The sequence below is a fragment of the Pichia kudriavzevii genome, chromosome 3, assembly GCF_003054445.1.
Source record: "Pichia kudriavzevii chromosome 3, complete sequence".
Lineage (NCBI taxonomy): Eukaryota > Fungi > Ascomycota > Pichiomycetes > Pichiales > Pichiaceae > Pichia > Pichia kudriavzevii.
The window spans coordinates 334,141-359,144 of record NC_042508.1 but is presented as its reverse complement, the minus strand read 5'-3'; the positions used below and the strand labels follow the sequence as shown (position 1 = coordinate 359,144).

Genomic DNA, 25,004 nt, shown 5'->3' with positions numbered 1-25,004 from the left:
TTAAGTTGCTGGTTACTTACTCCAAAAATAATACAATAACTTCAACAAGTTTACTGGACTCATAAGCAACAGCAGGTAGGATAGTATGTATCTAGCCAATAACTTCCTTTTCCGCCAATAGCTGACAAACCAAGACTTCTCTACTGTCATTAGAATAATTTCCCTATTCAGCAATGTGACGAATACGGGGATCATTATACAAGATTTTGGTGCGACATAGTTTCTTTACATAGAATAAAAAATGGAGTCACATTTTATTACAAGGCTCTTCAGTTGCAAGCAAAGTTCTTTCTCACTCGGTAGATCAAAGGTAGACCATCATGTCCTTCAAACTAGATTGGAATGCCATCGAAAAAGATTCATTTGCTACATACACCACCGAACTCCTTGAGGAAGCCTTGAATTCAGGCAAAAGACCGCCAATTTTGAGTGACGATATTAAGATTGTCGATTTGAATTTTGGAACCATTGCACCAAACTTTCAAATCTTAGAGATTGGTGATCTAGGTGTTGACAAATTTAGGGGGATTTTTAATTTCAAGTACTATGGTGACGCATCTATTACAGTACGCACAAAGATCAGTGCTAGTTTACTAAAAAACTATAATAATAATATAGGCGAAGAGTATGATTTCATAAAGCCCGCTTTTGTTGTTAGTGATTGTGATTTCGACATTCCGTTGAACTTGACCTTGAGCAACTTCAAAATGAGCTCTATTATGATTATAGTTTTTAGCAAGACCAAAGGGCTAACATTAGTTTTCAAGAATGATCCACTAGAGAATATCGACGTAAGCTCAACTTTTGATAGGATCACGCCAATTGCAAACTTTCTCCAAAAAAAAATTGAGTCAAAGATAAGTGATTTATTCAAGGAATTCTTACCATCGTTGTTGTATAAATTTAGTTTGAAATACACCACACAATCATTTGATCAATTCCATAAAGACTTGTTAATTGAAGAACAAGTTGATGATAAACGGAAAAATAAAGTTCTTTTGAAAGACTTAGATCCGGAGAATCCGTTCCGGATATCTCCCGGTAGTTTAATGAGATCCACCAGGTTGTCAAGCATGCGACAGACATTGTCATTAGGAAACGGAATAGACAAGTTGTCATGTGATCGGTTCAATAAAGACATAATTACTAAGGCGTTCATGAACATTTTGAATAAGTCCAACAACTATAACAGCAACCGTGTGGAGCTGTCTGAACATGATTTTGAGTTTGGCAACGTCCACGATAAGCTTATTTTCATTAAAAACTTCCAAAGCAAAGCCTCGAAGAACTCCACCAAGCCTAAACGCCGTATTATAAAAATGAATGTGAAGAAGCCGCAAGTAAATGGTGAGGAGAAGCAGCAAGATCAAGAGGAGATGCAAGAAGAGGTTACAGATAAGGGGGTAAATACTACTCCATCACCAGTATCTACAACACCAGTATCTGGATATGCAACGTCTGTGGAACTCAACAAATCCGCCAATACAAGTGTTTTCAGCGAATCCGAAGTTGACACTTCTCCAGCCACGACTATTAGGAGTAACTCTAGATCGACTTCTGTATCTCGATCTACTTCCACTCGTCCCTCATTTTCTAGCAGTGGGAGACCTTCTCTGGCTCCTCTGTCCACCCCAATGTCAAGAAAAAGCACAAGCAATAAAACCGCTGACTTAGAACGAAGGAGTTCTACTTCCAAGTCTAGACGTCCTTCTACAAACACAAGTACACACCTACAGATGAGCCAAGCTAGAAAGTATGATCCGTATATGGCTGATGAACGTGAAATTCGCCGACGTCTCGTGAAACTCGACAGGTTGGTGAGAAATACAAACAGCAAGTCACCACGGCTGATGCTATCTACCACATGCATTGGTAGCGATACCGACATTCCACCCCCATACACGGGCTAGTTAATAACTGGTGTGTTTTACTTTATAAGCTTCTATATAACAAAATATACCAAATACTATTCATACAATATAAAGGAATACCCACCAATGAAAACGCGCGTGAAGGTAAGCAAACCAACTGCTTCGGATAACAACAAACATAGCTGGTTACCATACATGGCAACGGAGGTAGTTCAAAAGGAGCAGAAAATCTTTATTAAATAGAGAATACAGAAGTAGTATGGAATCCAAACATGCATATAAACTACTGGCTAAACAGTTTTTTCTGTTCTTCCCATTCAGCCACAGTGAATACCTTCTGAGTGAATGCATGGATTGCACTGATTTCATCCTTCAGAGCGGAATTGACTAGTCTATGTCTGGCCAGCTTGTTCTTGCCCTGAAACACATCGCTGACGATAATGACAGCAAACGCTTGGCCGCACCCGCCGGACATGTCTTGAACCTCAACCTCAGTGGCCTCTAGTCTGGAACGGATGATATCGCTCAAAGATTCTGCTGTGAGGGACATTTTGGATATTCTTGTTTGCTATATATGTTTGCGCCAGAGTGGTATTGCGCCGTCAATGGAATAAAGGGTTCCACTTTCGGGGAAAGGAGGAGAAGAAGGAGAAAGGAACTGTGGTGAAGCCACTGGAAATCTTCAGGAAAGACACTGATTTCAATGATTTTCCATACTGGCGAGAAATTCCAGCAAATGCTGACTTAATATTCCATCATGATAATGGGAAATGGATTGTTTTCTCTCTCTTCTTGGTTGGCAAGGTCAAAAGTGCAAAGAAAAATTCAAACATAGACACACACATACATATAGGATGCCTCTATCAAGACCGTCTCTCAAACAAGTCACCTCTTTGTTGAACAAGCTGTATCCCCTCAAGTATGCAGACAATTCCTGGGATAATACGGGACTCTTGATCGATGCCTCTGTTGCTACCTCAAATGAGAAACCAAGGCTTTTATTAGCTATAGACCTCACTGAAGCTGTTGCACAGGAAGCTATTGATCAAAAATGTAATGTCATTGTTGCGTACCACCCTTTTCTATTTCGTAAGTTCAACAGGATCAGTCCTGAAACCAACCCACAACAACGCACTCTTGTCAAACTGCTACAACATGAGATCAGCGTCTATTCGCCACACACTGCAGTTGACGCAGCTGCTGGTGGTGTCAATGATTGGCTCGTAGAAGGAGTTTCCAAGGGCTCAGAGTTTACTAGCGAAGTCATCATCAGAGATGAATCTAACGTTGAAGGCGTTGGAATGGGAAGACTGGTTACACTCAAGAGTCCTGTATCTATTCTCGAAATAGTGTCACGGATTAAAGTCTCGTTGGATCTAGACCACGTTCAATTAGGGACTAGGAACATCAACCAAATGGTTTCAACGATTGCCATTTGTGCCGGTAGTGGAAGTAGTGTATTCTCGGGTGTAGATGCAGACTGTTACTACACTGGCGAACTATCACACCACGAACAACTGGCATACGTAGAGCAAGACAAGAGTCTCGTTATTTGTGGTCATTCCAATACTGAACGTGGTTTCCTTTCTGTCATGGCTGCAAAAATTGCAGAAAATGTTCATGAGCTAGAAACTGGTGCAGACTCTATCCTTGTCTCCAAAACCGACTGTTCCCCTTTCCAAACAGTCTAGAGACGAAAAGGAAAATCACAAATCCTGCAACAGTATTAAGTATCTCTGGTTTCTTGTTGTCAAAGAGACGAGTCTCCACAAGACAACGGACTATAGCCAAAAGTTTAATTTGGAAACACTACACGTGCGGCTGTAGTTTTTCTTTTCTGCATATTTAATTTATTATTTGTAATTTTGTCATGCACCTAATTATGTGGTTGATGAACGATCACTTAATCGAAACCACAAAACATTGGTTATTTATTTGAGGCATCAAGATCCACCTTTTAGAATATGGACCCCCTACCTGCATACAATGTTTCTCGTCAGAATAAGAGTAAGTTGCGACTTTACAGAAATCCAACGGACCTTGGCGATGCCGCCCCGGTGACTCTACCTAACCCCCGCAACATGCCAGACGAATCTATGCAACGTGCTTCAACATTACCCGTGACTAAATCAGAATCTCCGTCGGCTTCAATATACTCAGACATACAGTACTTTGATTCTGGAGATGACTCTAAACTTAAGAAACAAGCCAAACAGAAGAAGAATAAGTTGTTGAGATTTACCAAGAAAGCAGGCAAATTTGCCAGTGACATTGCCTTTGGTTCTGCCATGGAGGACGACACGGGGTACATAACACATCCATTTATCCCGCACGTTGGTGGCCATGGCTTTAAGTCATCGAAACCGACTTTGAAACCACAACTTGAAGAAGAATACCAAAAAAAATTACATAATATTAGATCTCAGACAGAATCCCATGGAATGATGTATTATCATGATTACCTCCGTTTTTTCCTTAAGTATATGGATGAAAGTGAACCAAACGATCCATGTAATTATGCTATAACCAGAAACTCTCTCTGGTGGGATTGGCTACAGAGCTACCTGAAGGAGGTATTAAGGACTCTACAAACTCGACAAAGGGCAATAGATGCAAAGAAACTTGAAGACGGAAACAGTGAAACAACAGCAACAATAGAATCACCTGATCGAAACCTAAAGAGATCGCAAACATCGTCGTCCTCACTTTCGTCATCTTCACATCAAGTAGAGATTGAAGAATTACGTAAAAAGCTCAAGAGTCTTCCAACAATCGAAGAGATCGAAGCAGAGATTTTTCAAGATAGACGTATAGTACTTCTCTTGTTATGGCATAATCAAATACTGGATAAATTGTCATTGAGAACATCAACCTTATCCAAGATACTCAAAAGATACCCCAAGGATTCAGAAATCTGCGTCATTACAACCAATAAGCTCAAATCATTTAGGGCATCTCCCAAAGCCAAGCTCCGAAAACTTTTCAAAAATCACATACTACCCGCTTATCTTGAACTGATTGACGGTTGGAATATTCGTCATGACTTCCCAGATTATAGAACCAATATGGTGTCTTTAACGGATCGGTTTCAATCTATCCTTGATCTGAAATCAACAGGTTATCTACCTGAAAAATTAGTAGGTGAGAACCCACACTTTTGTGATTACTCCTTCCTTTCAGAAGAATTTGTCAACTCTAAAATGGATAAAAGGGAACGCACATTTCTATCAAAGTATTCTTCTTTCACTGCACCGTCGATGGAACGATTGCCATTGAAGGATGAATCGCAAAGCTTGATATTTGCTCCTGATTTCTCACGTTTAGTACTAACCAAATCAGATGTCGATGCTGGTCTCATTGAATTTGACAGAGTTTTGAAACCAGGAGGTTCAATATCCCTTATTATGTTTGATTCGTTGTCATATACTCATACGCCAAATGTTGATAATGAAGTGACGCTTGCGCAGTACATCCAAATCTATATTAATCAATGTATTACCAAGCTTTCAAAATTACCAAAGATATCGGAGTATATTTTAAGTTCCTTGCAGTCTCACAACTTTAAGAACGTCAAGTTCGTTAAGTTGGGTATACCAGCAATTGGGACATTTACTGACGACTTTGATAAAGAGAAATTAGATAATTCGAGAATTACTGGTCAAAAGCAACCGTCCAATTCAATGAAAAACAGACCACACGTCTTGTCCTCAACATCGACTCTGAAGCCCGCTGGAACTTCGGTTTCCACAAATTCAACAGATCTATTTGATTACCACGAGAATTATGACCCAGCCAGAGTTGAGGACACATTACCCAATATATCAGACCAGCCAATAGCAAGTGTCTATTCGATGTATTCATCATTCATCGAGTTTTTAAGAGTTTCGCAATTGGTTGATTTGCACTCGTGGATGAACGATCCCGTCGAAGGAAAAGTGAGGTCAAGTACCATGAATGGAGTTGCTGCTGTCTCGGATATAACTGCTACCATTTTGGAGATGTGGTTGGACTGGAAGTTGAACAATTTTAATGGTCAGTTTGTCAAAGAAATTATTGTTGAACGATTGATAGACAGTGTCGATAAGGACGGGTATGATGGCGAACTAGGTGTTCGTATATTGAACACAGATGGAAATTTCTGGTGTAACCCGCAAAATGGCGAAGTCTCGGCCTGGTATGACTCCCATCACGGTGAGTTCAATGATGGATTTGTTTTGGGTCTCGATTCCGTATTCCTAGTAACGGCCGAGAAGCTCTAATTATTTGCAGGCCATATACTTGGATATATATACATTTAAATATATGTTTGTATACTACTATACGTCTGCACGTTTGTTTATTTACGCCCATAATAAAGAAAAAGCAAAAAAAAAAAGAAAATAAGACTATGTTTGTGATCCTATTTACCATTTAGAAAGTCACGCATGTCTATAGTTTTATCCTCAAACATGTCCAAATTCCAATTTATGCTCTCCCTGACTCGAGTAGGTGCAGGTATCAGTTCCACTGGTGATTTATTAGATGATGAAGATAATGACATTGTGGACATCCGGTGAGTTTGGGAACTTGATGAGCTTCTCTGTTTTGAATAATGGCGTTTCGAGTTTGAAACTCTCATGGGTTTGCTTGCATTGAGAAAGTCTTTTAAGTCTAGACTATCTTCGTCCTTGTCATCTTTGGACCTAGGTGTAGCTTCGTCAGAGGAGCCCTGATGTCCACACATCGGACTTCCCTCATTATATACGGCCTCATTTAAGCCAAGCTCTTCCACGTACACAGTCTCTCCGTAGCTCCCATAGCCAGGAAGAAAACTTACATGCCGTCTCCACCCTACATCGGTTGTATCAAGAAACGACTCTGAAACAGTAAGTAACCACGGTTTTTCCCTGTACATGAAAACCAAAGCATCAACAAAACAATTGAATGGCTGGAAGAAGGCAGATGGCGCCGTTGACCACAGTGTTTCATGGCCTGTACGAATAACTTGGTAGTGATTGATAAGTGGCAGAAGCCAAAGCAAGAAAAACGAGATTGGATATATAAAAATTGACTTCATTTGTTTCATGATTTGTAGTTTCCTTGCATTAAACCGATCTGTTGCTTCTTGGTATAATATAGACTGGATTTGTCCCGATACGTCATTGTTTTGCACTGCACCACTATTAGGAAGTCCTAGAGTCTCATCACTGCTAGATACTGCACCATTCACATTTCCCGTATGTGGGTCGTTGTCATTTTCGGTCCGCTTGTCGTGCCTTCTTGCAAACTTAGAGCTAATCCTGATACATACCTTCAACAGCTTGAACCACACAGTCTCGCCAAATGTATAACGTAACATATTCTCGTCCTCATGTTCTTTACCCTCACGAATGAACGATTGGGAAACTTTCCGGAATTGACACATGACGTACACGTAGATGGTGACGTATATGGCCAAAATCGACACTAGAATTATATGACGAACCACCCATGAGAAATGCCATGCCACTGTGTAGACCCGGAAAAAGGGCATGTAGATGTATCCCATATATGGATCGTGAAGGGTGAAGCTTAAGGACGCCATCATTATGGGGAAAAACAAACAGACAAAATATACGACAAATCGAAACTTATAGAGACCACCTTCTAAATTATCAGGGTTCTTATTGAGCCATTCCGAGAGTCTCTCCGTGGGGCATTTTTCAATTCCAGTCAGATCCTTGAGTCGTTGACAGGCCTTCTTAAGCTGGGTATCGAAAACTAGAAATGCCATATGCAGTGCAAACGAAAGTATGATTACGTCAGCACCTTCAATTGAAAAAACTATAAACCATCCTAGTACATCGGATAGAACATTGTTATTATCCAGTCCATTATGGTATGTGATTGTAGAATATAACAAAATCACTATGGCCTTGATGAAATCAAAAAATATAAGAACAAAAATCAAGTTGTGCCTGAAATTACGTCGACTTGGATGTATCATTCCATATAGGTAAAGAAAGAAAAACCAGGCCAATATTGAAGTGGTTGACGATGAAATGGCCACTATTCGAAGATCCTTAACTTCATTGTGGGATATGATCGTAGAAAACTCCTTTCGAAACATTGCTTAATAAGTTCCAGATAAACTGGAGTTGGTATTCCAATTTGATACTTGTCAATCTCAGAGATTTATGTCAATTTCTCACTGTCGATGGCCATTACAAACCATTTTCAACTCTTTGCCTGACGTCAATTCCCCTTGTAAATCAACCGACTTCCCAATTTGGTCGCGAAAAATACATGTTTAGAAAAGAGAGAGAGAAAGAGAAAAAAAAAAAAAGGGGGAGAAGTAGAGAGAAGAGAAGGCTCACGATTTTTTCAAGTATGAGAGAGAAACTATAACTATAATAAAATCTCTCCATATCCACTGTTTTGTACTAATCTTACCCTTGAATTGCTACCACCGACTACAAAGGAACGACTGTTCCCCCTAAAGAATCCAATGGGACGGCCATCAATAACTGCTAGACCGGCCACCCCCCACTGTAGCTGTCTTGTCTCTCTTCCCATATCGTTGAGTGACATCTCCAAAGCATCTGAAACAAACATACCTTCATTATTGATGTATTTCAACATATTCTTGCTAATGTAACGTGCAAAATCACGCTTAATAAGCTCTTCACCTTGACCAGAGACCATTATGGACACGACATTTGTCCCGCCTTCATCAAAGTCCATCGTCTCTGTCCAACACCCACTTCCAGGAATACCGGCAGAACCAATCCTTCTCCAATCTCGCATAATATTCCCCCCACTGGATGAACCTGTAGTTATTATCCACTCCTTATCAACCTCTTCAAATAGGAGCACACCAATGGTATCCCCGGCACGCTCATAGACGTTTTGTTGAAGCTTAGAAACCAACTGTGGATCGGGGACAAGATCCCCCACTTTCACCATGGGGGAGACAATACCCTCTTTGGAAACCCTTAAAGACTCATTCATCACACTAAGGGCATCTTCCATTGGGTACCTTGACGAGTTACACACTACTGATCCCATTTTCATGCCTCTCGGAGTACACTGCACAACAGAGGAATCGCATCTCACCGTACCATCACTACATATGTTGCTACCATACCCGGTATTGGTGAGGGGGGAATCTTCAAGCACTCTTGCAATATTGGCAAATCTATCATTGTGACCATCTCCTACACCAGCTTCAAAAGCTTTCTTTACCACTCTCACAAGCCGTCTTTCCACAGAACTGGGCAGTTTGCCTCCAGCACCGCAGTGCACAATAACTATCCTTTTCCCATTCATATTTCTATTCACCTCGTACAAAACATAAATACCATAACTTCTTTGTTGCTCAACATCAACAACCAAATTGAATTGGTTGGAACTGGGGGGAAACTGGGGGAATGGAAAATACATCAAGGTAAAAGAATTCAACCTCCCCTCTCCCTCTCTCCTTGTCCAGTTTGACACTTTCTACTTTTTCAGAGCGCGCCCTCTCGTTTTCCGTATGCAGTATTTTTTTATCCCTCTATTCATTATTTTGCTTCTCTGGGAATTAGGTAGTGTGAAATGATAAAATACATTCTCTAATATTGGATATGATCCATAGTCTACTTTGTTCATTGGAATGCGGTTATAGGAGATAATCCCCGCAATTACGCAGATGCATTCGAGGACTACTTCGGCAGCAACTGCGGCAACAGGGACAACCTATGGGTTTTTGGATTATTATACCAATGCAACAGATGAGGAAGACATTGAGGAAACAGAGAATCAAGTTGCAAATACTCAACAAATGGAGCATACACATATGGCATCGGCGTATATTACGAAACATGAGACGAAAGAATCGATTGTGGAATCACGGAGAGACTTTGCTAGTTTGAAGGAGCGTATAAACAGTGGTATGTCTATAAAGGAGTCTCCGCTCCCCTTTAGAAAATCAGCCATGAAACAGTCAATCAAGAATTCCACGACTGACAGGTACGGGTTCCAAAAGACCAACCAATACATATCAACAAAAGACTATAATGACTGGTGGAACGAATATTGTCCATACCTCATCCGTCGAAAGGCCAAGTGGATCAAATTTTTAGAGAGAAATGGGTTGTATTATGAACCCAATTTGGTACCGTCACGTTTCCCCGCTAGATCGGAGGAAATGGCAAGGTTTGTCAGAAAGGGCATACCGGCAGAGTGGAGAGGGAAGGCGTGGTTTTCCTTTGTGGGGGGTGTTGAGAAAATGAAAGACAATAAGGGGCTGTACGAGGCATTGGTTAATGAGTCCACTGATTTGGTGAATGAAAATACTGAAGCAATTGAAAAAGATTTACATCGAACTTTCCCCGACAATGTTTATTTTAAAGAGCAAAACTCTTCAATGCTAGATACATTGAGGCGTGTTTTAAAATGTTTCAGTATGTTTAAACCATCTATTGGATATTGCCAATCATTGAATTTTATTGCCGGTTTACTCTTACTATTTATGAATGAGGAAGAAACATTTTGGATGTTGGTGATTGTCACAGAGAAATTTCTACCAGGTGTTCATGAATCAAATCTTGAAGGGCTATCTGTTAATCAAGGTATGTTGATGCTATGCTTGAAACAATATTTGCCCGATGTTTGGAAAATCATTATGGACAATGATGATTTGGGCGACATCCCTGACGATGACACCTCATACCTTTTCTTTTTACCAACACTAACTTTTTGCACCACAAGCTGGTTCATGTCTTTATTTATCGGCGTGTTGCCAATCGAGACAACATTGCGTATCTGGGATATCATATTTTACCACAACTCTAAAACCATATTTCAAGTTTCATTGGGGATATTCAAAATGCTCGATCCCGAGTTGAGAAAGTTCTATTGTCGTGCACATGGAATCTCAACTTTATTTACACATTCAGATACAGATTTGACACTAAAGTCCACCAGGTTACAGGAAAATAACAGAGATGTATTAGGCAGTGATTTATTCCAACTAATCCAAAACACACCCAAGAGAGTTATTAATACCAATCTATTTATAGATACCTATGTGCAAAACACCTTCACCCAGGAAGAGATCCGGAGATGTCGTGAGTTTGTTGTGCAATCTCGACAGAGGCATGCAAACCTTATTGACAGAAGAAAGGAATTGGGCATGACACATGAAGAGAGAAAGGAGCTACTCAAGCAAGAAAGAGGTGTCATCTCAGGGGTTTGGGAAGAACGTAGAATGCGTACTGGCTTATGGAATGTTGGGTTGAACAGGAGGATAAAGAAAATATACAGCAAGGGACCTCCTCCAAAATGAAAAATAAAATGATAAATTGAGTTGTTTGATACAATACCTTGAAACAGCACTGGCATTTACTCAGTTTTTTGTTCTCTTTTCTTAAAACCATACATATCTATATATATATATCTAGTAGCATTTATTCAAGCAGCTTGGCTAGGTATTATCCAGTCCAAACTTACAAACCCGTTTTTCTCGGGTGAAACTATCCTTATGTTTCTATCTTCTCGATCAAACCTTTTATTAACTTCATTGATGTAGCTCTCAAGCTTGTCTTTAGTGCCCGTGAGGAACGTCCATATTCGAACACTACCCCTTGGCAAGTCGTACATAAGCATGTTGATAATAACCCACCAGAAGTTGAACCATGTATTCCCAAACCTCTCCCATAATAGGCTATTGATTTTAGTGACAATACTTTCAAATTCAGCTCGTGTAATGTAATTCGATAGTGGTGAAATCGACCCCATTCCGAAGTGTTGCCCTTTCCATGTGTATATCCCCCTAAAATGATTAGCATCACTTGGTATTGCTGCAGGCTCATTCCCAGGTAACTGGGTGCTGAATTGCGGATAGGAAGGCTCAGGTAGTAGTGGGATTCGAACAACACGTGTTCCATCAGACGTATATGGATTAGGATGGTGTGTGATTATTATATTATCATTTTCCGGGCAAGCGTATTCATGATAATTGTAGAATTCGTCCATATTTCATCCTCTCCAAAATGTATTCATATCGTTCATACTCCAAACTTCAAAGTTTCAAAGTTTTTTCGAATGGTCAACGCTCACTACTGAAAGTTGTTGATAATTATAATGCTGAAAATATTAAATTCATGAGGGATCGCTATTTAAGATGCTTCAAACCCTGGGTACATTACAGCATTTCTCTCTAAAAACAGCACATTAGGCATGTCTACGGAAGTTCAATTTGCTAACCAGTTTGTGCAGCTACTCCAAGTTACCAAACCTACTCCAGAGGAGCAAGATGCTTTTCTCAATGGATTTAGGATTCAATCGGTAAACTCTATCCCAGCTACACTCACATTTCCTCCGTTGAAACATCCATACATTGCGACATCTACGAAGGCTGAATCTATTGAAAACAATGAAGAAGAAATGCAGTTTTCTATTAATGTGACTTTTAAGTCCCTTAAGCCACCAAGGTTCAATATATCTGTTTCCACAGATATCACCACAAACACAAAGTTTTACCACCTAAAGCATGTTCTAGCAAATGCGTTAAAGGACCAGCATATTGGAATTGTTGATTTAGCCGATGTCAAATTGATGATACGGGCAAAAACAATGCAAGATTCGGATGCTGTCAGCACCTTTTTAGATGGTGATAAGCTTGCATTAAATGTTCTAGTCTCGAAAGTTAAGCCGTTAGAGGAAGAGGTGGAGCACGTAGAACAGGTTCAAAAGGGAGTCAGTGATGAATCATGGGAGAAAATCAGAAATGTTTTGCTTTCTGATCTAGAGGATGTTTCCAAGGTAGACCAGCTCATCTCTTCTATGAAAAAACTGGTATGAAGTTGATGAATGATTTTCTTCGTTTCTACTTCTTATTATGTACTCTTTTTTTGCAATCATAACCTAGTTCTGGACGAATAACAGGAAACATAATGGCGCTATAAAGAAGGGCTAGAACAGGATGTCGTAGAAAAAAAGGAATGTCCTTGTTAACATGACTTTTACCGTTGTATTCTGTTTTGCATATGTCTCTTCTCAAAAGCATCACGTACAAATACAAGTCTTTGATATTTTACTTGGACAAAAATTCTCTAAAGAACCTACTTCTCTTTCTTGTATTACAACGTTACCTACATACACATAGATACATATTGGAAGCAGTTCAAAGAGTAGTAGATTTGATAATCCTGAAATTATACTTTTCAGTTCACTAATTTTTAAACACTAGAAGTTTCTACTCAAGCATATTATTATATATTTGAGTTTCGCTTGATAAAAACCCTATAAAGGTTCCTTTTGTATTGTCAAGATATTTATTTAAGGTACATGGCCTAGCATCTACAAAGGTGTAGTAAGTGAACAATTGCTCAAATAGCTAGAGTGAAGTTTTATTGTAATTAGAAAAAGTACAGAAATTTTATAAACGTCAACTCACTCACATTCCAGCAGGCATTGGCATACCTCTTCCCCTAGGTACTGGGGCAGCAGATGCTTGTTCACTGTCTTTGTTTTGGATAGTCTCATCAACACTAAGAACTAAAATTGCAGCCTCAGTTGCACTTTGTAATGCATTGATTTTCACAACCGATGGTTCCCAGACAAATTTCTCTAGGTTATTTGCAACATTATCAGAATCAAGATCTAAACCTGCATATATTTCACCATTAGCGTGCAAACTACGTAACTTGTTTAACAATTCGATAGAATCTAAGCCTGCATTTTCACATAATTGCCTAGGGATGATTTCCAAAGCTCTTGCATAACTTTGAATAATTAATTGTTTTTTGCCTTTGACTTGATGTGAATAATCTCTTAAATACTTACTTAATTCCATTTCAATAGCACCACCACCAGCGACAATTTGTTTGTTCTTTAAAGCTCTTTTGACAATCATGATTGCATCATGTAATGACCTCTCAATTTCATCAATGATTTTTATTGAACCACCACGTAAAATCAGTGTGCATGTTTTTGTTAATGGGCAGCCATTGAAAATGTTGTATCTTTCACCACCAATTTGCAACTCTTCAAACTTTTCACAGGTACCTAAATCGTGTTCTGGTTTGATGTCATTGACACTTGTTAAAATTGAACCACCGACTGCTTTATGTGTACGTTCCAAATCATCACTTGACACTCTTCCAGCACAAAAGATTCCTCTATCTGCGAAAAATTGGGTTGCTAAATCACCAATCGGTAACTTTGATAAAACAACATTACAGCCACTCTCAACAATCTTGTTTAGTTTATCCATTATAATTTCCCATTCTGCATCAACAATCTTTTGGTAGTCTTCCACTTTATTGATTCTTACTTCTGCATTATCTTTTTCAGCTTTCAATTCTAGTTCGACATTCAAGTTCAGAATTTTTGGATTTTGGAAAGTCTTCGGCTGTTGCTCAAACCCTGCATATGAGAATGTCTTCTTGAATGCGACACCTTGGATGAATAACGATTCCTCCATTGCACCACCTGGAAGTTTCTTTATACCAATGAGGTTTTCATCCAAATCATCTCTATCCAAGGTAAGAACCGAGTCAACAACTAACTTAGAATAAAATTCCCCATTCTGTTGAATAATCTTCGAATTCATTGCGGTCAATGCACATTTAATTAGCATATCGTATTCATCGTCAACTGATTTTTCGTCCAAGTTGATCTCCAACTCTTTGATCTTCTGGACTGCTAAATGAACAGAATCTCTTAACCCCTTAACAATGGAGTTACTACTCATACCCTCTTCAATATACGGTTTACAATGTTTTAGAATTTCACTTGCCAACAGGCAAACAGACGTAGTTCCATCCCCAATTTCACAATCTTGGGATCTTGAAATATCAACTAAAATCTTAGCTGCCGGGTGGACAACATCTAATTTCTTCAAAATGGTTGCACCGTCATTAGTAATGGTTGTTTTGCCATCGCCACCAACTAATAATAAATCACTACCAAATGGACCTAAAGTTGTCTTCAATGTATCCTGAATTGCCAAACATGCGTTGATGTTGGATATAATCTGTCCACGGCCTTGTGATGCATCGGTTCCTTCCTTAAGCACAACAATAGTTGGTGTTTGCCTGTATGACATGTTCTGTTTCTGTTTGTCTTTAGCACCTGATCTGACCTTTATTTTATCCCACAGAAGTTCCGAATAGACATAATCAAAAGGAAAACGCCATCTCCATGTCTCCAGGTAAAAACTAAAATTTCAATTTCTCATTTTTTTTGTTTTTTTTTTTTTTTGCGTCCCGACGAGTTTTTTCCAAAATTGTAATTCCTACACATTACACTATTTACAGAGGATACATTACAAAGAGAATATTTACTGTATCAGACATTCCACACTCTTACAACACCATCAGAAGAACCTTCAACAAGGTAGTTACCCTGGCAAGCAATATCGTTGGTATCACTTACGCCAACAGGTAAACTACTGTCTTCAGCTCCCACTTTCCAGTGTCTTTGTTCGCTTCTATCGTAAATGTGAATTCCATGCTGATTCTCAACCACACTGGCAATCTTGAAATCATCAAACACAATCTTTTTTATTGGGCTTTCGTAACTGAAAGAATCTAGTAATCCTCCCGTACGTAAATCCCAAACTCTTACACTACGATCGGCAGAACCAGTAACCAAATTAAAATGTTTATCAAACTGTAAAGTGGTAATAGCACCGGTATGCCCAATCAATTGTCTGATCACTTCACCGCTTCGTAAATCCCATAATCTAACGACACCATCATTGCCACCACTTGCCAATGCAGCATCAAATACTTGCAGACTTGATATATATGGATATGCAGATTGGTTGCTAATTATATTACCGCCTGAGCTGTTTTGAGCACTTGGCTTACCAAAACTAATAGTAGAGTTAGCCATTGACGAGGCCCACATTATATCAATGGTTTGCAATAAGTGGCCAGTCGATAGATCCCACTGCCTAATTGTCTTATCATCAGAACCAGAAACTAGTTCACCATTATTGTAGCTTACAGCGGTAACGGTATCAACGTGGCCTTCAAAACTGTGAATCAGAGGAGTCTCTTCTTCTGTGTTTTTGCTGTTGAAATAATTCAAATTCCACATTTTTAAAGTAGCATCTCTACTACCAGTGAATGCAAGGTCGTCTTGAATAGAAACGCAATCAACTGACGCAAAATGACCTTCAAGTAGCCCAATGCATTTGTATCTACCCATGTCCCATAATCTTACTGTATTATCCATCGAGCATGTAATCAACCTTCCATATGGCTCGTCAAAAGCAATACAATTTATAGGATCATGGTGAGCTTCAAACTTGTGGATCAAATCTCCAGACTTAAAACTTCTGGTGGTTGATGTCTTTCTTGAATAAGTTTCTTTTTCATCTAGTAACACAAATTCTTCTTCTTCGATTTTTGAGTTGTTTTTGTTTTTGTTTTTAGTTTTAGTTTTAATTTTATCTTTATTAGCGTTAGTTTTGTTTTTATCACTATTCATAGCAAATTCATCATCTTCGTTCAAATCATTTCTAGTTATTCTTACAGGCTCTTCAGATATTTCTATGTCCTTAATAAAATCTAATCTATCTTTTATTTCCAATAAATGATTTTCCAGCTCCATTTCTTGTTTTTCATAGAGACCAATGTTCTCTGACAGTTCTTTTCTTCTCATATATAGCCTGTCAATTTTAGCGTCTATTTCTGATATTTCTGATTTCCCCAACCCTTTTCGAATTTCGAGTAAATCCAAATAATAATTGATGTCCGATTTATATCCTAATAAGACTCTTTGATTTTGGCACATTTTGATCTTATCTATTGTTATATTCTCAATCATGTGTCTTTTCGACGATGCTAGAGTCGTTGCTTTCCCGTTTCTTTTATTTCCTTTTGAACCTTCGATCATTTTCCCTGAATTTTCCTTTATAATTTTGATCGTTTCATCAACTTCTGGCAAAACAGCACTGAATCCTTGGAATAAGGAAAAAGGAGTTTCATCTGTATTGTCACTGCGCTGACTATCATTTTCAAGTTCTGAGTCGGGGATATCTTTCAGCATATCGTTGGTAAGCACAGTAAAGTCTTTCTTTTTAGAACCATCACCTGTGAAATTCGACCTTTTTAATGATTTTGCCACACGTATATTATCACCGTGTATTGCCAGCAAGTTAATGAGGCCTGGTTGATTGCCTGCTTCTGTTTTTCTAGCATCAAATGTTGAAGCATATGTGCGATTCCGTTGTAACATATCATTAATGTTCGCATTTGCTGTAGCAGAATTCACCAAGACCGAAGCAGTTGTCGCCAACTTGGCCAGATCATTGTTAATATCCATAGTGCAGAATTATCACTTCTTCGCTAGACCCCCTTCTGTTCTACAGACTCTTAAAAGAAACCAAACTTTCGACACCTCCCTATTCCTATATACAGCTATAAAACACACACGTGAATTTTGAAGACATCAAAATTGACAATTCAAATTCGAGGACATGTAAGTTCCCCAATTGGGCAATTCTGAATCAATCGTAATTTATTGTATGGATAAGCCATTAAATATTATATGAGTGCATACGAAACTACTATTTACCAGTTTATTCCTTACTCCCTCCATCTGACAAAAACGTCATCGGTCCGAAACTTTTGACTACATACACTATCTTCTACCAATGTTGCTCCGCCCATCCTATATTCTAACAAACCAGCCTGTGCAATCATAACACCGTTATCAATACAGAAACGTTCATCGGTTGCAAATACAGCGCCTCCACGGTCACGAGCCATAATTGCCATCATTTCCTGTAACCTTTCATTACAACCGACACCACCGACTATCAAAGCTTGATTTGAGTTCACATGAGCCATTGCACGTTCGGTGATCTCTACAAGCATGGCAAATAGACATTCCTGGAGAGAGTAACATAAATCTTCAACCTTCTCTGTCCCACGTCTAGCAATTTCTTCTATGTACTCTAGAATTCCACTCATGCTAATATCCATTCCCTTGACAGTGTATGGTAGCTCTACAAATTTTGACCCTCTCTTAGCCAACTGTTCTATATTGTAGCCTGGTGACGGTGCATTGGGGATTTTCAAAACTCTTGCAAATCGATCTAAACAATTACCAACTGCGATATCTAAGGTTTCCCCAAATATTCTGTATCTTTGTCGACTGTAGGCAATAACTTGTGTGTTTCCACCACTGACGTATAAAACAACGGGATTATCAGCACCTGTAACTTCCCTTCCCATTTCAATATGTCCCACACAATGATTAACACCAACCAGTGGCACCTTCCACAGCATACTCAATGTTCTAGCAGCAATGACCACACTCTGTAAGGGAGCACCCATACCCGGACCTTGTGTGAAACAAATACAGTCTATATCTGTGATTTCAATTTGTGCCTCCTCAATTGCACGCTTTACGATCCGAACGACCCAATTACGATGATGTCTTGCAACATCACGAGGCATAAATCCTTGGCCCGGTGGAGCATTATATGTATCTCTGACGTTACTTAATATGACTGCACGATTTTCGCTTTTTGATGGGTCACCAAGTGGTTGTTTCACAATGCCCACGGCGATTTTATTTGCTGATCCTTCCATTCCCAAACCAATAAACCATTCTTGGCCAGGTTTAGCACGTAAGTCAAAGTTCAAATGCATTTATTTGCTTGTACCGGGAATAGTTCTCCAGAAGTAATAATAATAGTTGTTGGATATACGAATTTGCTTGAAACTCTTAAATTTTTTTTTTTATTATTATTGTAGCTTCTCACACAAAGTTAGCTGCTCCACATAATAAGCAACTATTTTGTATTTTGGAATATTTTGGAAAGACAGTGTAACTACTAAAATATTATATTAACATTAAACTATAAAACGAACACTACACAAGTATTATAAAAGTAAACAAGAGAGAGAACAAAAATAAGGGAAATGTTATAGCCTCAACAAAAAGGCTACCTAAACAAGTAAGTGTAATAATTCTTTCCATTCAATTTCACTAATGACATCATGGACTAATTGAATATGGGCTCTTGTTGCTGCCCTTGGACTAGAAATGAGGTGATGAACATCATATGTTGTTTCAACATCAACCGATTTATGAATAGAGGATACCTCATCTGACTCTGTTTCTGGAACTTCATGGAATTCAGTGACAACAGTATCGTCCTTATTATCCAAACCGATACCGAATGCAATATTATTGGGCTTGTCTAAAGCACGGAACTCGCTACCTGTGTATTTGCAGTAAAGGTAAGTAATACCAATACGCACAGCTGCACATAAATGGCCAAATACAACGCAGCCAAAGGTAGTTATGACAAACGCACCAAAAGCACCCCAGTCATTTGGATCATATGTACCATTCCAAATCAATAATAACAAACCACCCTGCTTTGCACTGCCATAGTAGATGGTACCAAATATGAAAACAGCCAATAAAGAACCTAAACACCCAACAATGACATCTAATCCACGCAGAAAATAGAAATGCTTAGACAGGCCCAAAAACATGATTGGAATGATAGAACATGATAATAAATCTGCAATATAGTAAATCTGCAACACGTTCGCTGAGCAAAAGATGGCAACCATTAAAGCTGGAATCATCAACACAATGACAAGGGCCCTAGAATAAATGATAGGAAATTTGTTTCTGAAAACATCATTAGAAATAGTTGAAGTTACGGCAGATTGTAGTGAGTCAAAAGTACATGTCGAAATCACAACACAGAAAATCAACACAATACCGATAATCCATTTGTCCATTTTTGCAATAAGAATGTAAAAGGAATAGGCACCATTTGGGTCACCGATTGTGCAATCACCGGTCCAAACAGTAAGAATTCCCGGAATACCAACTAAGCAACAAATAATAGTAGTAACGACAGACGCAATACCAGTAGCAATATAAAGGTCTTTACTGGTTCTTGCAGCAAAAGTACGTAACCAGAAACCTGACATAAGAGCATCGTTAGTGAGAATAGCAACGTTTAAGATGTAAAAGTTCATCCAGCCAATCCGAGTAGAACCCATCAGCTGATGATATGTTTCGTGTTTAAGAGCAGGATCAATATGAACTTGTGTACCATAACCAATACAACTTATAATCAAGACAAGCAAAACAAAACAAGCTTGTAACGTATCGGTGGTAAAAGAAACTGCAAATCCACCCATTGAAGTATAAATTGTAGTCACAACACATTCAACAACAACACATGGAATAGCAGAGATACCCGTCATTGTTTCAATTGCGCCGTTGATAGCCGTTAATTCACCAACCATGAAAAGGAAAATAGTAAGAACAGTAGCAGCAGATAAACCATAGCCCATAATTGGGCCAAAACGTTGACGGCACCACTCAGTTAGAACAAACCCATCTGGGCATCTTCTTCTAATAATAGGACCAAACAACCCAAACATGGCTATTGGAACACCACCTGCCAAAACGTAGACCAATAAACCTTGAATACCAGCAATATTGGCAATTTCGGTATAACTTGTTAAAATACCACATCCCATAGCTATAGTAACCAAAAAAAAAGCATGTTAGTATGTTGAGTTAGTTTTGACTTTACAGAATAAAATGGTAAACCAAGAATAAGCATGATACCTTTGTTTGAATCAAACTGGAGATACAATAGCTAGTTTACATCAAACATCCATGGAGAACAAAAAGTCATGAAAGTGTTCAACACAAACTAGTAAGATATTTCGCCCTTTATATGACCAGGTAAAACAAAAACAGAAACATGCTATTTCTTCTTGGTCAGCATTTCAACTGACAAAAATAGAGATGATGAACAATGTTTCCAGGCTTCCAACAACATATATGATAATCCTCCCGCAAGTACTAACTTGATCGAGTTAAACGGTATAATCTCAGCTTCCCGTGCAAAGAAAAGCACCCGTTTATGCATATATGGTAGGAATGGGAAATGGCAAAGATAAAACAAAGCAAAGTCAATCCAATCAAAGCAAAGCTTAGGTGGAGAAGTAATTGAATTATAGTCAAGGAAAGCAGAACTGATAAAAAAAGGTTGACAATGCGTACTCTAGATAGAGGAGTTAGTAGAAAAAATATGTATGTTGAAAGTTAGGATTCCCATGTCATGTATCTTTCGATCGGATGGATAGAATACTGACCTGAAGCAATAAAATTGAGCGCAAGTGGGATACCTGTACTTGTACCGTTTGAAGAGAGAAAGTTTTTACCCTTCGAAGTTCTTGTAAGCTGATACCAAGCAACAGCAATACCAGAGAACAACATGGCACCATAAGTGAGGTAAATAATAGCATTCGATGCCTGAAAAGATAGTTGGGCCATTTCGACAGTGTTGTATACTTGTCTTCAACGATAAAACAGAAGAATCTATGGAGAATGAGAAGTCTATACAATACCTACAGCCTCATTGGATGCCACTTGACACAACTAATTTACTTCAGCGGGAAACTCTAGCCCTTATATACGCGCCAGAGGAAAAAAAAAAAAAATTTCAATAGCGAACACTCATTCAAAGTTCACCAACTTCTTATTCAGAGTCAAGTAATATGATTTCAGATGTATCCTGATGAGTTTTAACGCTGTCCCTGCCGAGGTTGACAACATATTCATCGTCTAATTTTTTTCTGCCTTTAGTGCTTTTTCTGCTCTTCTTGCTGATACTGCCATGTTCCCTTGTAGTAGATTTACCCTTCTTTTTCGTCTTTCTCCCTTTCCGTATTACTTGCACGACTTCCACAGGGCTATCACTGGCCCCCAGTTCCTGTCCTACTTCTGCGACCCGGTCGCCGTTGTCTTCTTCCTTAGTCTCTCTCTTCACCGTCACAGCCGACGAATCACTCTTCTCTTCGCCGTTGAAAGCGTTGGTGTTATTCGAGGTAGAATGAGAACTTCCTATTTGGGAAGTATCCTCATGCAAACTCAAAGCTTTTCCGGGACGATGGCCGCCGGATACCGCCTCATGTGAATTGACATTGTTCTTAGTGGCTTCATTTTCAACTTCGGTGTTAGCCTCATTATTTTCTGCATCTACAATGTCATCTGTATCGGCATTTGCTTCGGCACGTGCTTCAGCATCTCTAAGACAATCCTGAACGTACGTGTGACTTTTCAAGAAATTTGTCTTACAGATTGCATCTCCTTTTAGTACTTCGTCTAAATCACCTTGACACAACGTTTCGTCATCGAAACACTGACTAAATTTGCGTAACTTGGTCAAGTCTGCCTTCGATGTAAATGTCAACTTACTCAGTGCACGCAATATCGGCTTGTATAAGGTTCTGTGGAGCTTGTTATTGTAATCAAAGTTTCTTAATAGCTTCATGAATTGGATTCCAACATCCAAGTGGTTAGAACTTTTTTCCATCTCCTCTTCATCAACCATTGCCAAGTTATATGGATCCGTCCAATAGAGTAAACTTTCAATTATAAAGTTTGCCGTGATTGGTTTCTTTATTTCATTCTCTTGGTTCAGTCTTTGAATTTCTGGCCAATCCTTATATATCCGGGAAATGGTATCATAGACAATATTAGCAATAAGCTCCTGATGATCCTGGTGAGAAAAAGCGTATGTTGGAATGCAAAAGGTTAGGCATTGCTTCAAGGATGGATTGTTATTTACCTTTGGATTAAAATACGCCAACAACGTGGTTTCAAATAATTCATCATCTGTAATCACACCACAGAGGAATAATTTGAACAGTGTGATGGCAACCGTGGTCTGTGCTTCAGGCTTACTTTGATCCTTCAATGTTCTGTAAAAAACCTTAGCAACTGCCATAGAATCAATACTAATTTGACTCTCAGATTGTAGGATAGAAATCCCATGAATTGTTAGAAGATCTCCAATAACTTTTAATCCCGTGACAACAAATGATTCGTAGTCACTTCGTGTAACAAAAATACCAGCAACAACCATGGTAGAAACAGCAACTTCTTTATCCAATAATCCACATAGTCCATGACATATCAACGCCAACTCTCTCACTTCAACCTCAGACCTCTCGTTAACACAAGGTACAATGAAATTGTCCAATAATGATATTAAAAGCATGTTTTCTCTTAAGGGAGAAAACACCAACTGTAGCATACATTTTGTTATTGTCAAGCAATCCGTTAATACCTGTGGTGGTAAGGCCGAGACTTGATCAATTTCTTCTTGTCTCGATTTATTGGCTTCAATAATCGATTGTCTAGACATTTCGTTTACTGCAGAATGATATTCATCCGAATCATCGTCTGAATCCTGCTCATCTGATATATCACCATCATCATTTAACAATTTTGCAACTCTTTCATTCAAATCACTAACCTCATGATTACCTTTGTCCAAGTCCTCTTCCCCCTTATCCCCTTCTTCCTCTTCTTCGTTGCCATATCTTCTCTTTCTCCTTTTTCTCTGTTCTTCTGACTCTCTCCTCCTTTGCGTTTCCTCCATTTTTTTCTCTTGCATCAGTTTTTCATAGGCGTTATCTTTTAAATCATTGATGATTTCAACAGTCATTTGACAAAAGTCTCTCTCATTCACAGCCAATTTTCTCAAACACTCCATAAGTAACGGTAATAATGGTTCTGTAATAGTATTATTTGCCAATGTTGACCTCAAAATACTATACATTTTGTTTCTCCCGAATTCGTCGCTGTAATCGTAGTCTACGGCAATCATCAATAGCTGCTTAACTATATAATCATAGTCATCCGGGTCAACTATCTCCAATTCTTTAACTATGTTCGGATCGTTTTCTAGCTTTTCCCTATTTTCACTGATCTTCTGTAAATTATCTGTCCTTTCCACGAAAAACTTTTCAAATAATACGGCAAACTCAGCGGCCTCAGGGTATAGTCGGTCAATAACATCTTCCTTTTGATTATCATGGCAATACTCGTAAGTCACTCGTAATAGCAATGCCAATGATGGCGTTAAATTGTCATAAAATTCCTTGCTAAATTCAAATGTATTCACGATTTCAGTATTTCTATTCAACAGAACACGAACTGCAGTATCTGCAATCTCGCTTTCGGTTACATTCAACTGGTCCAAAAATTCCATAATATTGTTATTAGCGTTAGACATCCATGTATTAGTTAGCCAGTTGGCACACGCATTACGGACGCTTTCATCCCTGTCACGTAATCCCCATTCGAGCAATTTATTTCGATTCGCAGAACTAATTTCAGTGACTGAAGAATAGGTTGGGAGGATCTTTGTATATAGTGTCCGTCGATTGACTGTATCAACATCTCGTGCACGTTCGACAATAAATGGTTCGGTATATCGATTTTTTTCAATGTGTTTTAGACACGCTCTTCTTACTTCTGCATTTAAGTCATTTTGCATTATAAATCTAATCTTCTTCCCTGCAACAGAGAGAGATCCACCATCTTCATTTTGGAAGCAGGCGAGAGCAGCTATTGCCTTGACTCTAACAGCTGCATCCTTATCATACACTTTAGTTGATAATTCATCTGATATAGATTCATACAAATCCTCATCCATAGCACCACTGTTTCCAATAATATGATATAATAACTGACATGATCTGTACCTCACTGTAGTATCTTTAGCATCCAGTCCTTTCATTAAATATTTGACAACCTTATTAATAAACAAAGCATGTACTTCCTCAAATGCGGAAGCAGGAATAGGTACTTGAAGTTCTTCTCCGTCACGAATTTTCAATGGATTTATATTTTCAAAGAATGAAGACACAAATTTAACCACCTTGTCAGCTGGTTTGATATTCCTCTTCAGTGGTAAAATTTTGCTCAGTAATTTACAAAATGTCATATTGAACTTATCATTTAACTCCAAAGCATATGCTCTAACCATTAATGCTTTCAAAATGACCAATTCACGCTTGTGTGCCGCTACTGTAGTTTGGGATTCCATAAAAGTCTTGCGCATCAGTGTTTCCAAATCTTCTGGTGTTGTAATATTGGATACCAAGTTCAAATACTCACGTCTCTGTTTCACGGTGGATTGTTTTTTCTTTGCATCCGCTTTTTTAATAGCTGCATCAATATCACCATCTTCTTCTAACTCATCTTCCATTTCTTCTTCTTCTTCTTCTTCTTCTTCTCTTCTTCATCTTCCTCTTCCCCTCCATCATGTTCATTATGATCTGGATGTTCTATTTCCCCGTTCTCCTCTTCAGATTCAGATGAATCACCTCCACT

General features: G+C 38.7%; 14 protein-coding genes across 14 annotated transcripts; 5 read left to right on the top strand and 9 right to left on the bottom strand.

The window, feature by feature from the left end:
- Window positions 1-320: 320 nt before the first annotated feature.
- C5L36_0C01710 (uncharacterized protein) lies at window positions 321-1,910 on the top strand (the record flags this gene model as incomplete). Its single annotated transcript, XM_029465840.1, has 1 exon — window positions 321-1,910. One exon carries the CDS (start codon window positions 321-323, stop codon window positions 1,908-1,910), a length of 1,590 nt encoding a protein of 529 aa, XP_029321700.1.
- A 244-nt stretch (window positions 1,911-2,154) lies between these two features.
- Window positions 2,155-2,421, bottom strand: C5L36_0C01700 (uncharacterized protein; the record flags this gene model as incomplete). The annotated part of the gene is made up of 1 exon (XM_029465839.1): window positions 2,155-2,421. The coding sequence occupies one exon, from the start codon at window positions 2,419-2,421 to the stop codon at window positions 2,155-2,157; it is 267 nt and encodes an 88-aa protein (XP_029321699.1).
- Window positions 2,422-2,641: 220 nt separating this feature from the next.
- On the top strand, window positions 2,642-3,562 carry C5L36_0C01690 (uncharacterized protein; the record flags this gene model as incomplete). Its single annotated transcript, XM_029465838.1, has 1 exon — window positions 2,642-3,562. One exon carries the CDS (start codon window positions 2,642-2,644, stop codon window positions 3,560-3,562), a length of 921 nt encoding a protein of 306 aa, XP_029321698.1.
- A 273-nt stretch (window positions 3,563-3,835) lies between these two features.
- On the top strand, window positions 3,836-6,130 carry C5L36_0C01680 (uncharacterized protein; the record flags this gene model as incomplete). Its single annotated transcript, XM_029465837.1, has 1 exon — window positions 3,836-6,130. One exon carries the CDS (start codon window positions 3,836-3,838, stop codon window positions 6,128-6,130), a length of 2,295 nt encoding a protein of 764 aa, XP_029321697.1.
- A 140-nt stretch (window positions 6,131-6,270) lies between these two features.
- Window positions 6,271-7,959, bottom strand: C5L36_0C01670 (uncharacterized protein; the record flags this gene model as incomplete). The annotated part of the gene is made up of 1 exon (XM_029465836.1): window positions 6,271-7,959. One exon carries the CDS (start codon window positions 7,957-7,959, stop codon window positions 6,271-6,273), a length of 1,689 nt encoding a protein of 562 aa, XP_029321696.1.
- Window positions 7,960-8,237: 278 nt separating this feature from the next.
- On the bottom strand, window positions 8,238-9,272 carry C5L36_0C01660 (uncharacterized protein; the record flags this gene model as incomplete). Its single annotated transcript, XM_029465835.1, has 1 exon — window positions 8,238-9,272. One exon carries the CDS (start codon window positions 9,270-9,272, stop codon window positions 8,238-8,240), a length of 1,035 nt encoding a protein of 344 aa, XP_029321695.1.
- Window positions 9,273-9,519: 247 nt separating this feature from the next.
- Window positions 9,520-11,157, top strand: C5L36_0C01650 (uncharacterized protein; the record flags this gene model as incomplete). The annotated part of the gene is made up of 1 exon (XM_029465834.1): window positions 9,520-11,157. The coding sequence occupies one exon, from the start codon at window positions 9,520-9,522 to the stop codon at window positions 11,155-11,157; it is 1,638 nt and encodes a 545-aa protein (XP_029321694.1).
- A 125-nt stretch (window positions 11,158-11,282) lies between these two features.
- C5L36_0C01640 (uncharacterized protein) lies at window positions 11,283-11,846 on the bottom strand (the record flags this gene model as incomplete). The annotated part of the gene is made up of 1 exon (XM_029465833.1): window positions 11,283-11,846. One exon carries the CDS (start codon window positions 11,844-11,846, stop codon window positions 11,283-11,285), a length of 564 nt encoding a protein of 187 aa, XP_029321693.1.
- Window positions 11,847-12,050: 204 nt separating this feature from the next.
- On the top strand, window positions 12,051-12,674 carry C5L36_0C01630 (uncharacterized protein; the record flags this gene model as incomplete). Its single annotated transcript, XM_029465832.1, has 1 exon — window positions 12,051-12,674. One exon carries the CDS (start codon window positions 12,051-12,053, stop codon window positions 12,672-12,674), a length of 624 nt encoding a protein of 207 aa, XP_029321692.1.
- Window positions 12,675-13,269: 595 nt separating this feature from the next.
- Window positions 13,270-14,922, bottom strand: C5L36_0C01620 (uncharacterized protein; the record flags this gene model as incomplete). Its single annotated transcript, XM_029465831.1, has 1 exon — window positions 13,270-14,922. One exon carries the CDS (start codon window positions 14,920-14,922, stop codon window positions 13,270-13,272), a length of 1,653 nt encoding a protein of 550 aa, XP_029321691.1.
- Window positions 14,923-15,164: 242 nt separating this feature from the next.
- Window positions 15,165-17,150, bottom strand: C5L36_0C01610 (uncharacterized protein; the record flags this gene model as incomplete). Its single annotated transcript, XM_029465830.1, has 1 exon — window positions 15,165-17,150. One exon carries the CDS (start codon window positions 17,148-17,150, stop codon window positions 15,165-15,167), a length of 1,986 nt encoding a protein of 661 aa, XP_029321690.1.
- Window positions 17,151-17,413: 263 nt separating this feature from the next.
- On the bottom strand, window positions 17,414-18,484 carry C5L36_0C01600 (uncharacterized protein; the record flags this gene model as incomplete). The annotated part of the gene is made up of 1 exon (XM_029465829.1): window positions 17,414-18,484. The coding sequence occupies one exon, from the start codon at window positions 18,482-18,484 to the stop codon at window positions 17,414-17,416; it is 1,071 nt and encodes a 356-aa protein (XP_029321689.1).
- A 300-nt stretch (window positions 18,485-18,784) lies between these two features.
- C5L36_0C01590 (uncharacterized protein) lies at window positions 18,785-21,152 on the bottom strand (the record flags this gene model as incomplete). Its single annotated transcript, XM_029465828.1, has 2 exons — window positions 18,785-20,349; window positions 20,972-21,152. 2 exons carry the CDS (start codon window positions 21,150-21,152, stop codon window positions 18,785-18,787), a joined length of 1,746 nt encoding a protein of 581 aa, XP_029321688.1.
- A 205-nt stretch (window positions 21,153-21,357) lies between these two features.
- Window positions 21,358-24,879, bottom strand: C5L36_0C01580 (uncharacterized protein; the record flags this gene model as incomplete). Its single annotated transcript, XM_029465827.1, has 1 exon — window positions 21,358-24,879. One exon carries the CDS (start codon window positions 24,877-24,879, stop codon window positions 21,358-21,360), a length of 3,522 nt encoding a protein of 1,173 aa, XP_029321687.1.
- Window positions 24,880-25,004: the final 125 nt, after the last annotated feature.